This window comes from Apium graveolens, chromosome 2 (genome assembly GCF_009905375.1).
Source record: "Apium graveolens cultivar Ventura chromosome 2, ASM990537v1, whole genome shotgun sequence".
NCBI lineage: Eukaryota > Viridiplantae > Streptophyta > Magnoliopsida > Apiales > Apiaceae > Apium > Apium graveolens.
In genome coordinates this window covers 46,295,710-46,311,724 of record NC_133648.1, presented here as the reverse complement: position 1 = coordinate 46,311,724, position 16,015 = coordinate 46,295,710, and the positions used below count along the sequence as shown (strand labels likewise).

The 16,015-nt window shown below is 34.3% G+C and overlaps 1 protein-coding gene across 1 annotated transcript; it reads right to left on the bottom strand.

The window, feature by feature from the left end:
• Window positions 1–479: 479 nt before the first annotated feature.
• LOC141707367 (double-stranded RNA-binding protein 2) lies at window positions 480–5,500 on the bottom strand. The gene is made up of 3 exons (XM_074510491.1): window positions 5,070–5,500; window positions 2,240–2,459; window positions 480–1,401 (listed from the first exon to the last, which is right to left on the bottom strand). The coding sequence occupies exons 1-3, from the start codon at window positions 5,313–5,315 to the stop codon at window positions 704–706; spliced, it is 1,164 nt and encodes a 387-aa protein (XP_074366592.1). The 5' UTR covers window positions 5,316–5,500; the 3' UTR covers window positions 480–703.
• Between the last annotated feature and the right edge of the window lie 10,515 nt (window positions 5,501–16,015).

The window sequence follows — 16,015 nt, the reverse complement described above, 5'->3', positions numbered from 1 at the left end:
CCCTTTTGGAAATTTATTATTATTTTCCTTTTTATTAATTATTATTGTTTCTTTTTAAATAATTTTTTTGTTATTTTACTTTTCAAAGGTAAGTTACATGGTTATAGACTCAACTGCGTAGCAGCTATATATCTTGTTCACACCTTCTTCATGGCACCTGCTCATATGATTGAGTTTCTAGAGGGGAAACTTGAGAAAATAATGTAGTTTTATTTTTAAGTTAATAAATATTTTTTTTATAAATTTATTGACTTGTAATTAAAGAAAGTGTAGAAAGATATGAAGGTGATCAAATATTTGCCAAGAGAACCGAGGAATCATGTTTTCTTATGCATACATGAATAAATTATAAACAGTCGACAAAACACACAAGTTTTATTACCTTGTTCTTTCCATTAAATTACAAAATATTTTTTGTTTTTTTTAACAACTGTTCCAAGCAGTGGCCAGAATGCAGAAAAATCAATACACGCATAGCATGGCCAAACATATGGATTACTGATTAATATTATCAATACACTAAACTACTAATTGCATGCCACTCTGATTTGCCAAAAATGGAACTATTGAAGGGGGTGAAATCAAAGCCTATTATGGTAAAAGAGGAAAAAGGAGAACATGTACTCTTTATAGTTGGACAAGGAGATAGAAGCCAAAACAGGGTATAACTGGAGTAATAAACTAACAATATTCCTGACCACCATCAAATTTCCAGCCGTTCCAAGTCCTTCATTACATTGGATTTTTTATGCTGATTTTCTGCCACACTTCCTGTCTCCTCGACACGAGACTTTGTGTTGTTTGGCAGGGTTGGAGCAGCGACAATTTGAAGATCTACTTTTCGCACTGGAGGAGCAGAAAATGCCACCACAGACTGCCTAACGTGGACAGGTGGAGCTATTTGCATGCTACGGGGCTGTATCACATGGGGTGGATGCACTAGCGGAGGTGAAGCATAAGCAGGCACTGCTGTTCTCATTATAACTGGTTGAGCCATACCATGATATGGTGTCCTGAACTGTCTGTACGGAACATATGGGGCTGCGCCTGCACTGGGGAATACTTGGGAGCGACTTGCATGGATTTCTGGTAATTGACACTGCGATTGTTGTGAGTGACACTCTACTGATTTTAAAGAAGCGGATCTGTTTTCAGGAATTGTCTTCTGGCCGATTAAACTTAATATTCTTGATGTGGTAGCTGATGATGGAGGATGTGGACTTGTAGCCCTTGGGTACAGAACAGGAAATTTCTTCTGAAATGGAACAGGTGCACCAGTAGAGCTTGTAGTGCCCATTTTTTCTTTCAATCTGTAATTTAGCAAGGCACGAGCTATTCTGATCTGTTCCTGCTCATCATTATTTTCTGATTCAGAGGATAAAGTAGCATCCTGTTTAGCCACTGCAGGTAACAAAAACCGTGAAATTACAACATGTTAAATCCCAAGTAAAAGAGTGCACTGGAATCAATGACAGACTAGATATATGAAAATGAATGAAAAGGCCAGGCTACAAAGACCTATTTATTTTCAACATATTAACATTACAAACAGATGTTTGATAATTCAGATTAGATAATTGTAGTATATCACTGTATCATTGTATGTCTATCAGGAATGAGGTTGCTTGACAAGACTGATTATGAGTTCGGTATTGCATCACTGGATGCCATTGGAGGGGCCAAAGGGTAACCCTATTCATCCTTGCTTTCTGCTGCTCAGCCGAAAGACTAAACAAACAACTACGTCTCCTGGTTGACTTATTCTATATAGATCCTTGGCCACATATGAGATGAACTTGGGATAACAGAAAGTGAAGGATGAGAACAAAGAAAGAAAGGAGATATGAGAAAACGGAAGAGGAGGGGAAGGTGCCTAATTTGTGAGGTCGTATACTAAATCATGTATAATTTGAGTCTATTACTAATTTATGCTTAAATACTATTTATCTAACATACTTGTTTATTAACATAGTTATGCCGCGTCCCCAAACCAGTGTCAAAAAATAGGACAGAGTCCGTGGCCGACACTTCAATCCCGAGTTCAAGTAACAAAGATGATTACTAAAGATCCCAGAAACAAATGAACATCCCCAGTCCCAACATCAGAAAGTTATATAACCCTTCAGTCGGACGAAAATCGAAATGAACAACTAAAACACAATCCAAACCTGTGAACACCAACTAGATTGCGTATACTAGGAGTATCTATCGTCACAGTATTATTTGTACCATGACTCACGTTGTTTCAAAGACGACCATGCTGCCAAAGCTGCACTTTTTTCTGCTTGCTTCTTGTTCTTGGCGGGTTCTCCATGAAACATAATATCAGCAAGTTCTACTATTCCAGTAAAGACGGGTTGGTGTCCCATTCCTGACCTGAAAGTTCTGTACTGTGGCAATGGGGCACCAACTCGTTGTGCAATTTCCTGTAAGAGATTCTTGTAGACTCCAGTTTCATCCTAGGCACGGTAAACAATAATCTAAGTTTAGAAACACAATCATATCAAAAGTTTTAAGGCAGATTTACAGTGAACTTGGACTATTCAGAACACTATATCAATTTATGTAGCCCCAGAGATGACTTGAATAGCTAGCTATATAAATTTGTATTCACTGAAAAATTATCTTTCACAGACAGGTTAATTGTTTCCATGTGACCTAATTGATCAAGCAAACCCCTGTGCTCCATGGAGGTCGATGACTCATTAGTGGATGGAACTCAAAAGACCAGCACATGGCATATGCTTAATCTTCAAACCCTAGCAATTAGATGGGTGCACATGTCGAACAAAGTAGAAGGGATTTGAAACACCAAACAAAGATAAAATAATGGGCCACCTTTCTATCCCCTGATGTTTCAGGGAAGAAAAAAAAGTATGCATCTCGACCAAATTATACACAGTGGATTACACAAATGAAGCTTACGATGTATATGGGAGATCAGTATGGTAGAAACTGCCTTATATTAGAATATAATATTATTATCTGATATTAGATGCTTCTCGTAGATGCTACACATCTTTCTGAATTTCTTTTTAGAAGGAAAAATTTAAACCGAAGGGACCTGAAGTATTGTCTTTGTCTTATGGAAGAGGTACAAAATTAAAGGAATTACGTAGTAACATTTATTAATGAAGAATTTTAATTCATAATTGCCGCATTAGTAACTTCCAAACATGTACACCCTGTACCACACATGTACTAACTCCATCCCGTTCGATTCTATACGTTTACTATTTGCACGTAGTTCGAGGCTTCTGTAAAATATAGTTTGATAATGTTTTTTTCAATATTTTTTTTTTGAATAAAAGTTTAAACATGAAACTTTTATACAGAAAAAAAAATTAAAAATATATTGTGGAGTTATGTTTTAAATGAGCATTGAAAAGCGTGCCGAAAATTAACGCTATAGAATTCAATGGGACAGAGGGAGTACCAACTTAGTAAATAAAAACTGTTATACATTCTCTACAGTCCCAAACTAAGTTATATGGTCTAACCCCCAGTACACATATGCATTACTTTGCGACCAAAGAAGAGTTGTTGGACAGGGGACACTCATTCTACTGTGCTGAATCAGTAAACTGTTATGAATGCATTTTCAAGAAACTTGAAACTTTAATACAGTGTTACATGAACGCCAGCTAATGTTTACCATCCACAGATCAGGACAGTCTCAAATACAATGTGCCTTCAAAACCCCATGTATGAAGGGAAGGATTATGAAGATAATATGTGAGTTGACTGAATTACACAACCTTTCACACAAGTCAACTACTCAAAGCCCACTAATGAAGCATGCTAAACAAACCAATTGCTATACTTTTTGGGACAAGCAACAGAATGTACTCCATATTATATGGTTTAGATTAACCAGAAGAAGATAGTGTATGTCACATCAGTTGCACCCATTAATTCAGTTCGCAATGAATGAGCAGGCACATGCAACATTAAAGCTACATTCAATTGAGGGAGACAAGACTATAACTCTAAATTTATGCAATAATAAAAACTTCCCACTATCAGATCAATAAAATACACTTTATTTAGGAATCCAATATGTATAGTAAAATTCACCCATTATCTTTTCAATAAAATATTTATTAGTCATGTAAGGCTTAGCCCAACAACCAAGATATCTCAATGCATTCATACCTATCTACCAATTAGCAAAGTAAATAAATTTCAAATACTACAAACTTTTCAACACATCCACAAACACGTTTAACCATATCATACATGGTCCCAATAAGCCCAAATGTTTTTACCGTTAACAAACAGGATCGAAAATGCAACAATGTAAATTTATCAAAGCAAGAACATATATTGACTTGGTCCGCCTAAGTCCAACAGTTTAAAAAACAGGAACCAAACTAAGGCTGTAAATTTATAAAGGTTGGTAGTACATAAATTGACTTGGTCCCCCGAGTCCAAATGTTTATACCATTAAAAAGGCGGAACCAAAATGTGACAACATTAAATATGATTCACACACGAACCCAACTCAATTTAGACAAAACCCGAAAAGATAGCAACTTAATTAACCCGGTGAAATAAACATACTACTAAGTTTTATCAAATTATGGTAAGACATAGTTGACATGTTAGAACCATAATGTAAAAGCCATTCAAGTCATCCTTAACGTTGTATCAAAGCTCGGTTTAGGAGATAGCTTTGTTTACTGTGTTTGTCCATCCTATTGAATCTGAGCCAGTTTAAATAAGATGACACTGAATCCGTGTAAATTTATACTTAACCCAAATAAGCCTAGTTTAAGACCCATAACATCACACTGAATCCAAGCAACGAAGCAAGGCACTAAACAGCTTCTAATACAATTAAAAAAATTCAGATGCATTTATTTAACATATTTACCATGTACATATATCTTGACAGAATCTTACAACAGGGGCATTATAGTCATTTCACACACAAACACAGACATAAACAAGGATCAAACAGTGCACACGAACACACGATAAGCCAACTAAGAAAGCGCACATTAGCAAAAAAAACAAACATAACGGCGACACAATAACGGAACCCTAACGGAGAAAAACCAACTTACAAGAATCCTGGCAGCGAGTGACTGAGAAGGGCCGCGCGTGGAGAGAGAATTAAGCGCCACCTCAGCAGCCGCGTGCTCAGCTTGACGTAGAGTAGAACAATACTGAGGACTATCAAACGTTTCGCCGTTAAAGTTGACGATAGCTTTGAATCTAGGCGCGTGGTCAGGACCTTCTCGAATGGAAGTGTAAGAAGGGAGATTAAAGCAGCTTCGTTGTGCCAGCTCTTGTAGCTGGTTCTTATACATCTTTGTTAGCTGCAATTTTATCCTTTTTATTCTTCTTTATATATGTAGATATATACGTACAAAATATGTGTATGTATATGTGAGAAGAAGAAGAGCAGAAGCTGCAAAAGTGCGGAGAATGTGTGTGAGAGAGAGATAGAGAGAGATGAAAAGAGGAGGCAAAGTGGACTGTCTGTGAGAATGGCTTTATTGTCTTAGTATTAACATAAAGAAGATTATTGTCTTGAATGTTTACCTTTTTTTATTTAAACAGCCCGTATCGAATGTAAAAAATCTTTAAATTAAAAAATCGCAGCTAATCAAAAATAATTTCAGTTAATTTTTGAGAAAAAAGTGTTGTATATTCAGTTGCTTTTTTATTGTAAATCATATTTTTATGAATATTTTTAGAAGTAAAATTATCAAAAAAAACTTGAAAATTGTATTTTGGATAATTTTCCTAAAAATTTTAGTTGTTGTTTTATGTAAATTTTTTTAGGTTGTTATGTTAATTCTAAAATATAAACATAGTACTCTTTGGCAATCTCAAATAATTTTGATCCAAAATTTTTTAAATTTGATTCCAAATTTTTGAAAAACGGTAATAAGTACAAAATTCTATAATTTTGGTTTGTTTTGAGGGTGATGACCCTAAATATCCACCACAGAAAATAGATGGCCCAAAATGCCTAAATTCAGAACTGATGACTCAAAATATCGACCAGACACACATGTGTCACATGCGTATCCAGGAATACGCATCATGGGAATGTGCATCACAGGATACGAATGCGAGACATGCGCATCTTTACTTCTGTTTCAGTTGGGAAAATGAAAAAAAATATTAAAAAAAAAAATTAAGCTTGGATACGCATTTCTGTAATGCGTATATGGGGATACGCATGTAGAGAATGCGTATCTTGTACAATTTTTTTTAAAAAAGAAGTGAAGATACGTATTTTTAAAATGTGTATCATGTGTTGCGCATTTACAAAATGCGTGTCTCTTTTAAATTCAGATACTCCTTTCCAAAATGCGTATCCCGTCAGTATTTTGGGCCATGCATTCCAGATCTGGGCATTTTGGGCCGTTGATACTGAAATGTGGGTATTTTGGGCATTTTCTCTTATTTTGATTGATCAATACTTTTTAATAATGGTAGACCTCGTGCATTCAGAACAACTACACCAATTAAAACACTTCAAACTTTAAAAATTTTAGTGCTTATCATGGCCCAATAGTACACACTAAACAAACCTTGTGAAAAACTCCAACAACATGATCCAAATTATCTTTTACATATTATAATACATAAATATTAATTAAACTCTTTATTTTTAAATTTAATGTTTAGCTATTATCAACTATTTATATTATATTAAATAGATTATTTATATCAAAGATAGAAAAAATTAATATATATATATAAATAATTAAAAAAAATTATATTCTTAATTAACAAAAAAAACATTTATTTTATTAAATATGATGTAAAATTACTATTTTATATTAAATTAAATTTGGATCAGTGAATAGTGTTGATCCAAATTTGGATTAGTACTGTTCAATGACCCAAATTTCTATCACCGTTAAAGGAGAATTTGAGATAATCTGCCCCAAATTTGGATCTTTGGGTCAATTTTAGAGTACTATGTATATATTTTAGAATAAGGGAAATTTAAGGGAAATTATCAAAAATACATTTTTTATATTTTTTTAATTTTACTTCTGAAAATATGTACAAAAATTATGGTTTACGGTCAAAAGTAAATCAATACACAACCTATTTTCCCAAAAATTAACTGAAATTCTTTTCATTATATACGATTTTTTACATTCGATGTTGCATCTAAAAAGAATTTAAAAAAAAAATTACATTCGATGTGCATCTAAATAGAATTTAAAAAGATTTTTTTTATCACGATCTAATTGTCTCCAATTTTTTATATTTTCATAAATAACATGTAATTTACAAAAACTAAATTGAAGTAAAATATCAAAGCATATTAAAAATTTTGACGCTTAATCTCTCAACTGAAATGAAAAGATTTACCGCAAATTCATCGAATCAAATTTAAAATAAATTTTAATATGTTCTTAAAACTTGATTTAAAAAATAAAATGATATAAATTAAGAAATTAGTGCAAAGCGTAAATGCGTATATTATAAAAAACTAGTATTTGATATCGATGTACTTTGTAAAACTATAAATTATACTTTAAAGTTAGTCGAGTAAAAAATAAATGTAAAGTATTAGTGAAAAACTCGACTTTGTACGAACTCGGCTCAATTTCGGCTCGGTTAGGCTCGATTGTTCGTGAACAGCTCGTGTTAAATAAGTCGATATTGAATATCATTTTTCGTTCAGTTATTAAACTAGGCTCAACTCGTTTTTAAAACAAATAAGCTTGACTTCGTTTGTTTGCAACTCTATCCGCCTATCCACTGGATATCAATTTTCCATGTCTTCCCCAAAAAGACAAGCTTTAGCTTTCCACCAACATGTCAAAATTTGTATAGAGACTAAATTTTTTGTTTTCAATCTTTGATTTTCATATTTAGCAAACAACATTTAAAACATAAAAAATTAACTTGGATGATCACGGTAACTACAGTTTTAATGAAATATATTACTTTCTCTCTTTCTTATTTTATATGGGTCACTTTACTTTTTTAAACGTCCCAAAAGAATGAACCTTCCATTTATAACATTCTTTAAAATTATCACAACCACACATTCATATAATATACTTACTTTAACCTCCACTATCTCATTTTTTTGTTCATATTGAAGTCAAACATTAAATTCTTAAAAAATGTGCTAGTCAAACCGGCTCATACATTATGGGACAGAATGAGTAAAAAAGTACTGACCGGATTATTAAGACTTTAGTCCAAGTTAACAGTGTCAATCTGACGCCCTTGACCTCTGGATGACCTTGCAAACCCGAACCGGGAATGCAAAACAAACTACATACTCGATATATGCTCATATAACCTTAAACTGAATTAATAATATACAATTCGTATAATATTATCAAGCCTGCAATAAAAGCTTACGATACATCATAAGATCCTAACCAGTTACAAACATAAGTCTATTCTATAAGCATTTTTCATTACCATGATACGCGCCTCTTATCGACCGCTAAAACCTTAGTTCATCAATTTATATTTTTTCATGAATATCCTTCTTCACATAAAAGAGTGAGCTTATAAAGCTCAGTAAGCATATATTGTATAATTCAATTGAGGTTTATCTGAGAAAATTAAAGCACCCATGATAGCTCCCGAAGACACACTAGTCTGCATTTGAAAATAATTTTGGGAGTCTATCAGGAACTTGATGTATTGCTGTTGACTTTGGACCAGAGTGGTGAGCTGAGAGACTTGAGATGTCAGAGATGCATTGGATGCTTGAAGTTCATTGATTTGACTTTATAGAGCTTGAACTTGATGAGATGAGGTTGTGGAAGGAGTAGTTGTTGATGTTGTATAGAGAGTTGTACCAAATGTATCATGCACCACCGTTCTGATTTCCTCCATCATCAAAATTGAGGGCTCATATCTTGCCTTGTGTAGTTAATCCAACTTGACCTTGGTGTCATTGTTGCTTGATATTTGGTTTTGGACAACTTCATACAAGGCCAGAAATGATCCTTTGAGATTTTTGATGCTTGTCTCTGAAGGGTTTCGAGCACATAAACGCAACGAAAATAATAATTAAAAACGTGAAAAATCAGAATTTTCGAAACCCGCCGCAGGATACATGCGAAAAATAGATATTTAATTCGCAGATCAGATTTTTTACCTTAAGAAGCTTTACAAATTGGTTGACTAATGAAGATCCAAAGCTTGTTCAATCATCACGCATCCCGCTCTCGCGATCTAGGCTCTATCGGTATCCACACGAATGCTTGAACGCAAGAATTGAATGTGTACTAGCACAAACTCGTTTCTTCTTGCTCTCTCCATCTTCTCCCTTGGTGGCTAGGGTTTTAGTAAAAGCCTTGCATCCAAAATCAGCCACACAAGAGATATTATATAGAGAGTATAATAAGAATTATAACTCTTAACTAATTAGAAATTATTATTAATTCAAAATTTCTATTTGTATACTAATTAAGTCACACTTAATTATTTAACAAATGAATTTCATAATTAATATTAGTAAATTCGAATATCAATTTTTATCTAATTAATTAAGTCATACTTAATCAATATTATAAATAATTCGAATTACTTTAATATAATTTAAATCCAATTTAAATTAAATAATCCTTCAAGCATTCTTAGTGTGTGACCCTATAGGTTATTATTACATTGACAACAAATTTTAAATCTAATTTAAAATCGTAAACAATGAGCGGCATATAGTAATACATCATTGATACCCAAGTAATAATAATTGAATTGGTGATCGATTAAACCTTTCGTGAATAATATACAATGTAATATAATCCCTTTAACCAAATATTATAGATTGAACTAGAGGCATGTAATGTGTCATCCTCATCAAAGTTTAATCCAAGTTTCATGGATCAATGAGTAGACTATCATATCAAATCAACATTTGAGCGTCACGCATTTCATAGTCTAGCTCACACAAGAGGCCAATAATATCACTCCTAAAATATGAGGGTTAAATCCCATCTAGATCATTCATATTTCTCATACGATTCATAATATACCCAATGTCCACTTTTATCATTACCCAGTCAAGGATAACTTTTAATGGAATTAATCTATATTAATTCTCGTATGGAAATATAATGACTTCAGGTCTAAGGACCATTACATCATTATCACTGTGAGAATTACTTATGACACAATAGACATGTAGAATCTCACATTGGGTCTGTCCAGCACCATGTACTTATACATTTGCCTGTGTTTTTTATTTTAGTATCATCATACCTATGATCAATGAGATGTGATCATCAGTCAACAAATACATCAGTCTTAATGCATTATTATTGTCCCTTAATAATAATACTCGATTAGGGACCTTTAGGAATGTTGATAATATTCTCATAATCTCATTTCTAAGTCACGTACTTAGAGATATAGAATTGCATATCATATTCCAAGGACATTTATTAATCTAACATTTATATCGCAGTAAATTAAGAATTAATAAATTATAAAGGGAATAATCGATATAACATAAACATTAATAATCCTAATATCTTAAACTAAAACATCATAGTGTTGTCTCTAGGGCACAAACACTAACAGTCTCAACACCGGTTAGACTGAAGGTGGCCATATTCTCAACAAATTTGTTAAATTTATTCTTGATCTCTATCTCAGAATGGCACAATTTCATTTATCATCGCCCACCATCTTCTTGATTTTTTTTATGACCGTTCAGAGTCTTCTCAAGGGCTTTTCCAATGAAGTGGAAAGCTTTTTAAGTATGATTTATGGACCTATGTGATGGCATCATATACCTCTTGTGGAGTGAGTGTTTTGGCATTACTACTCAAGATTGTGACATATTCTTCTCCGAATCTAGCCAAAGCTGTTAGATATATTTGATAATGTCATGGCTAATGTGATTTATGTTTAGTTTTCAGATCTTACTTAAACAGGATAAATCAGTACTTACTGGAAGTCAGGACTTAAGGATATCAGTACTTATATTATCAGGAGATAATTATCAGAAGATGGATATCGGAACTTAAGTACTGAAGGACGTTCAGATAAGGAAGGCAGCTGGTTAAAGGAAAGAAGATCGAGACAAACATAAGAAGAGATATACATGAAGAAAGAATTCTATGAAGAATAGAATACTTGGAAGAAAAGATATCTGATTGATATATTTTAGGAAGCAGAATTATATTCCATATCAATTAGCGATTATCTTGTAACTGTGTAGTATATAAACACAGACATAGGGTTTATACTATAAGTGTTATCACAATCGAGAAGATTATTTATTGTAACCCTAGCAGCTCTCGTGATATTTGTTCATCACTGAGAGAGAACAGTTCCATACTGTAACAGAGTTTATTGTTTCAATAAAGTTGTTACTTGAGTTATTAAAGTTCGATTTGATTGTACTATACACTGTATTCACCCCCTCTACAGTGTGTGTGTGACCTAACAAGTGGTATCAGAGCCTATCTGTTAACGCACAAACAATTTAAGATCCAAACACAATCATGTCTGAAACAGAAACTCCGACTAAGCCCACCAAAACTGAAGAACCTCCAAAGACACAAATTAAAAGCCGATATGAGACTATCAGAGTTCCCATATTGAGACCATCTGAATATGCCATATGGAAGGTGAGGATGACCATGTTTCTGGAAGCTACAGATCCAGAATATCTTGATAGAATCAAGAAAGGGCCTCACAAACCAACCAAGCTCGCAGTTGCAGTTGCAGGTGAAGTAGCAAAGTCTGTACCAAAGGAGAAGAGTGATTACACTGCTGAAGATATCGCATCAATTGCTAAGGATGCTAAGGTACGACACTTACTGCATAGTGCTATTGATAATGTAATGTCAAACAGGGTAATAAACTGCAAGACTGCAAAGGAGATATGGGATGCTTTGGAAACAAGATGTCAGGGAACAGATATGATCAAGAAGAACATAAAGATAATACTCACTCAAGAGTATGAACACTTTGACTCAAAGGCTAATGAGTCATTGACTGATTTATATGATAGATTTGTCAAACTCTTGAATGATTTGTCACTGGTTAATAAGGAGTATGATCTTGAAGATTCAAACCTTAAATTCCTGTTAGCTCTTCCTGAATGCTGGGATTTGAAGGCAACAACAATAAGAGACAACTATAATCTTGATGAAACAAATCTTGATGAAATTTATGGAATGCTCAAGACTCATGAACTTGAGATGGAACAAAGAAGCAAGAGGAAAGGAGGAAAGTCAAGGACAGTTGCTCTTAAGGCTGAAGAAGAATCCCCCAAGGCAGCTACCTCAAGGAAAGATAAGGGTAAAGCTCTCTTCACAAAGTCTGATACTGAGTCATCAAGTTCTGAGAGTAATGATGACTCAGAATCTGAAAGCTTACCTGAGACGGATGCTGATGAAGAGATGATGAAGCTGTGTGCTCTTATGGTGAAAGGGATCACAAAGATTGCATACAGGAAGTTCAGGAAGGGAAAGAAGTTTTCTAGGAAAGGCACAAGTTCTGATAAGAAGAATTTCAGAAAATCTGAGGGAAGAGGAGGAAAGTCTGACAGAGGAGATTATACAAATGTCAAATGCTACAACTGTGGTGAGAAAGGCCACATATCTCCTGATTGTAGAAAGTGAAGAGTGACAAAGGCAAGGCTCTTGTCACAAAGATGAAAAGCTGGACAGACACCTCAGATTCTGAAAGTGAGGAGAATTATGCCTTGATGGCAAATGCTGATAAGGAAAGTGCTGAAAGCAGTTCTGAAGCTGCTGAATTAAAGGTACCTCAAACTACTTATGCTTTTCATACTGATGATATTAATGAGTTGAGAAGATATCTTAAAACCATGTTCATTAGTTATAGAGATCAAACTTTAACATGTGAAAGATTAACTTCTGAAAATCTTGCTTGCAAAAAGAGGAATGATTATTTAGAAAAAGAGTTAGTCATGTTCCATCAAACTCAGAAAGATAGAGATGATGCTTTCTATGTTAGGGTTGAAGTGCTTAAAATGAATGAATCTCTAAAAGCTGAGTTAAAAAAGGAAAGAGAGATTATCAGGACTTGGACTAACTCTGGCAGAACAACTCAGAATCTGTTAAGTAGTGAAAACTGGAAAGAGGGCTTAGGTTATGGAGAGGATAAGAATGAAAAAGGAACTGTAGATATTAAGCCTGTAGTTGTTAAACAAAAGCCAAAGTTAAAACCTGTTAAGTTTGTAGCTGTAAAGTCTGATAATGAGAAATCAAAAGTTAAAAAGGAATTAACTTCTGACAAACTAAAACAGGAAAAGACAACTGAAGTAAACGTAGGCTTAATGACTAAGAAGCAACTTAAGCATAAGCTGAAAGATGTTAAGAATGCAAACAAGGTAAAATCACCTAGGAAAAATAGGAATGGAAAGGAAGGTGTGAATAAAAGCAATGATTATAAGCCTGTTCCTAATGCTCCTAGGAAAACGTGTTATAACTGTGGAAGTTCTAACCATCTGGCTTCCTTTTGCAGGAAGAATAAAAACATAAACTCCTTACCTTCAAAGTCAGGAGTTAAGGGTCAGTTTGTTAGATATAAGCCACAAAATCCTTGTTTTCATTGTGGTAGTTTATGGCATTCCATTTATACTTGTAAGGAATATCATAGTTTGTACTATGATTATTATCAAATAAAACCTTCTTTAAAGAAAGTTACCATTGTTCCTTCTAGTGTAAGTTCTGATTCAAAGTCTGATAGTGTAAATTCTGATAAGAAAATTGTTAACATAAACTCTGATGCTAAATCCGCTGCATATGTTAACAGACTTAATAAGGCCAAAGGATCCAAGCATGTCTGGGTCCTTAAAACTAATCATTAGTGGTCTTTGTGATTGCAGGGCAACAGGAAAAACATCCTAGTTCTGTACAGTGGATGTTCAGGACATATGACTGGAAATAAAGCCCTGCTATCAGACTTTGTGGAGAAGGCTGACCCAAGTGTTTCTTATGGAGATGGCAACATTGGAAAAATATTGAGATATGGCAATATCAATCTTGGGAATGTCATCATTAAAGAAGTAGCTCTGGTCTCAGGACTCAAACACAATCTGCTGAGTGTTAGTCAAATCTGTGACATAGGTTATCATGTGGATTTCTTTGAAGAACACTGTGAAGTTGTAAGTAAATCTACAGGCAAAGTTGTTCTGAAAGGATACAGGCGTGGTAACATCTATGAAGCCAAGCTTTCAACAAGTACTGATAGTTCTGCAATCTGTCTGATGAGTAGAGCATCAATTGAAGAAAGCTGGAATTGGCACAAGAAACTCTCTCATTTAAATTTCAAGAATATAAATGAGTTAGTCAAGAAAGATCTTGTGAGAGGACTGCCAAAGTTAGTATTTGCTCCTGATGGCCTTTGTGATTCTTGTCAGAAGGTCAAACAAAGGAAATCTTCATTCAAGAGCAAGACTGAATCATCAATTCTTGGTCCTTATCACCTACTACATGTTGATCTATTTGGTCCAGTGAATGTCATGTCTATTGCAAAGAAGAAATATGTTATGGTCATAGTGGATGAGTTCACCAGATACACATGGGTGTATTTCTTGCACACTAAAAGTGAAATTGCATCTATCTTGATTGATCATGTCAGGCAACTGGATAAATTGGTCAAAGATTCTGTGAAAATAATAAGGAGTGATAATGGTAATGAGTTCAAGAATTTGATGATGGAAGAGTTCTGCAAAAACCATGGAATCAAGCAGGAATTTTCTGCTCCTGGAACTCCACAGAAAAATGGAGTTGTTGAAAGAAAGAATAGAACTCTCATTGAAGCTGCACGTACAATGTTTGATGAAGCAAAGCTTCCAACCTATTTCTGGGCTGAAGCTGTGCAGACTGCTTGTTTTACTCAGAATCCAACACTCATCAACAAGCAAGGAAAGACACCATATGGGATGGTGAAGAAAAAGAAGCAAAATCTGAAGTATTTTCATGTATTTGGATGCAAGTGTTTTGTTCTTAAGACTCATCCTGAACAACTATCCAAGTTTGATCTAAAAGCTGATGAAGGGATCTTTGTTGGATATCCACTTTCCACAAAAGCCTTCAGAGTCTATAACTTGAGAACAAGAGTGGTCACGGAATCTATCAATGTCTCTTTTGATGATAAGAAGATTACTGGACTTGAAGATTTTATTGATCATGATCAGCTGAGATTTGAAAATGAAGACTCAAATTCTGATACTGAAAATCCTGACAATCTAAGTCCTGATACTGCAAACTCTGATGGATCAAACTCTGATGTTATTGAAACTGTGGTGACTACGCCAAAGGAAGATGCACTTATGCAGGGGGAGCATACTCAAGATCTTACCACATCTTAAGAAGCATCAGAACATACATCTGGCTCTTCAAGTTCTGATTCGTTAAGTTCTGATAAGCCAAGTTCTGATAGTTCTGAAAATCTAAATTCTGAAGAATCCAACTCAGAGAGCATAGTTTCAGGGGGAGCATTAGAAAATGAAAATGAAGACAGCATGGTTCATGGGGGAGCATAAAAGTTCTAGAGAAAACCTTCCATTTGCAAGGAAGTGGACTAAATCACATATACCTGATTTGATAATTGGAAATCCTGATGCAGTTGTCAGAACTAGAACAACTACTTCAAGTGAATGTCTTTACAATTCCTTTCTTTCTCAGACTGAGCCAAAGAAAATGGAAGAAGCTCTTCAAGATACTGATTGGGTGCAAGCAATGCAGGAAGAGTTAAATGAATTTGAAAGAAACAAAGTCTGGACCCTAGTGCCAAGACCAAAGAACAGATCTGTTGTTGGTACAAAATGGGTATTCAGAAACAAAACTGATAGTGATGGCATAATTATAAGGAATAAGGCAAGGTTGGTTGTAAAAGGATATTCTCAACAGGAGGGAATTGATTATGATGAAACATTTGCACCAGTTGCTAGATTGGAAGCCATAAGGATATTTTTGGCTTATGTTGCTCACAAAAAGTTTATTGTCTTTCAAATGGATGTGAAAAGTGTTTTCTCAATGGAGAATGGGAGGAAGAAGTATATGTTGAACAACCTCCA

What these genes read in the sequence shown, in the direction of transcription:
- LOC141707367 (XM_074510491.1), bottom strand. Translation starts at nt 5,315, where the DNA reads ATGTATAAGAACCAGCTACAAGAGCTGGCACAACGAAGCTGCTTTAAT. An exon ending in CACTCGCTGCCAGGATTCTT is followed by an intron (nt 2,460 to 5,069) that starts GTAAGTTGGTTT and finishes TACCGTGCCTAG; the next exon opens with GATGAAACTGGAGTCTACAA. An exon ending in ATGGTCGTCTTTGAAACAAC is followed by an intron (nt 1,402 to 2,239) that starts GTGAGTCATGGT and finishes TGTTACCTGCAG; the next exon opens with TGGCTAAACAGGATGCTACT.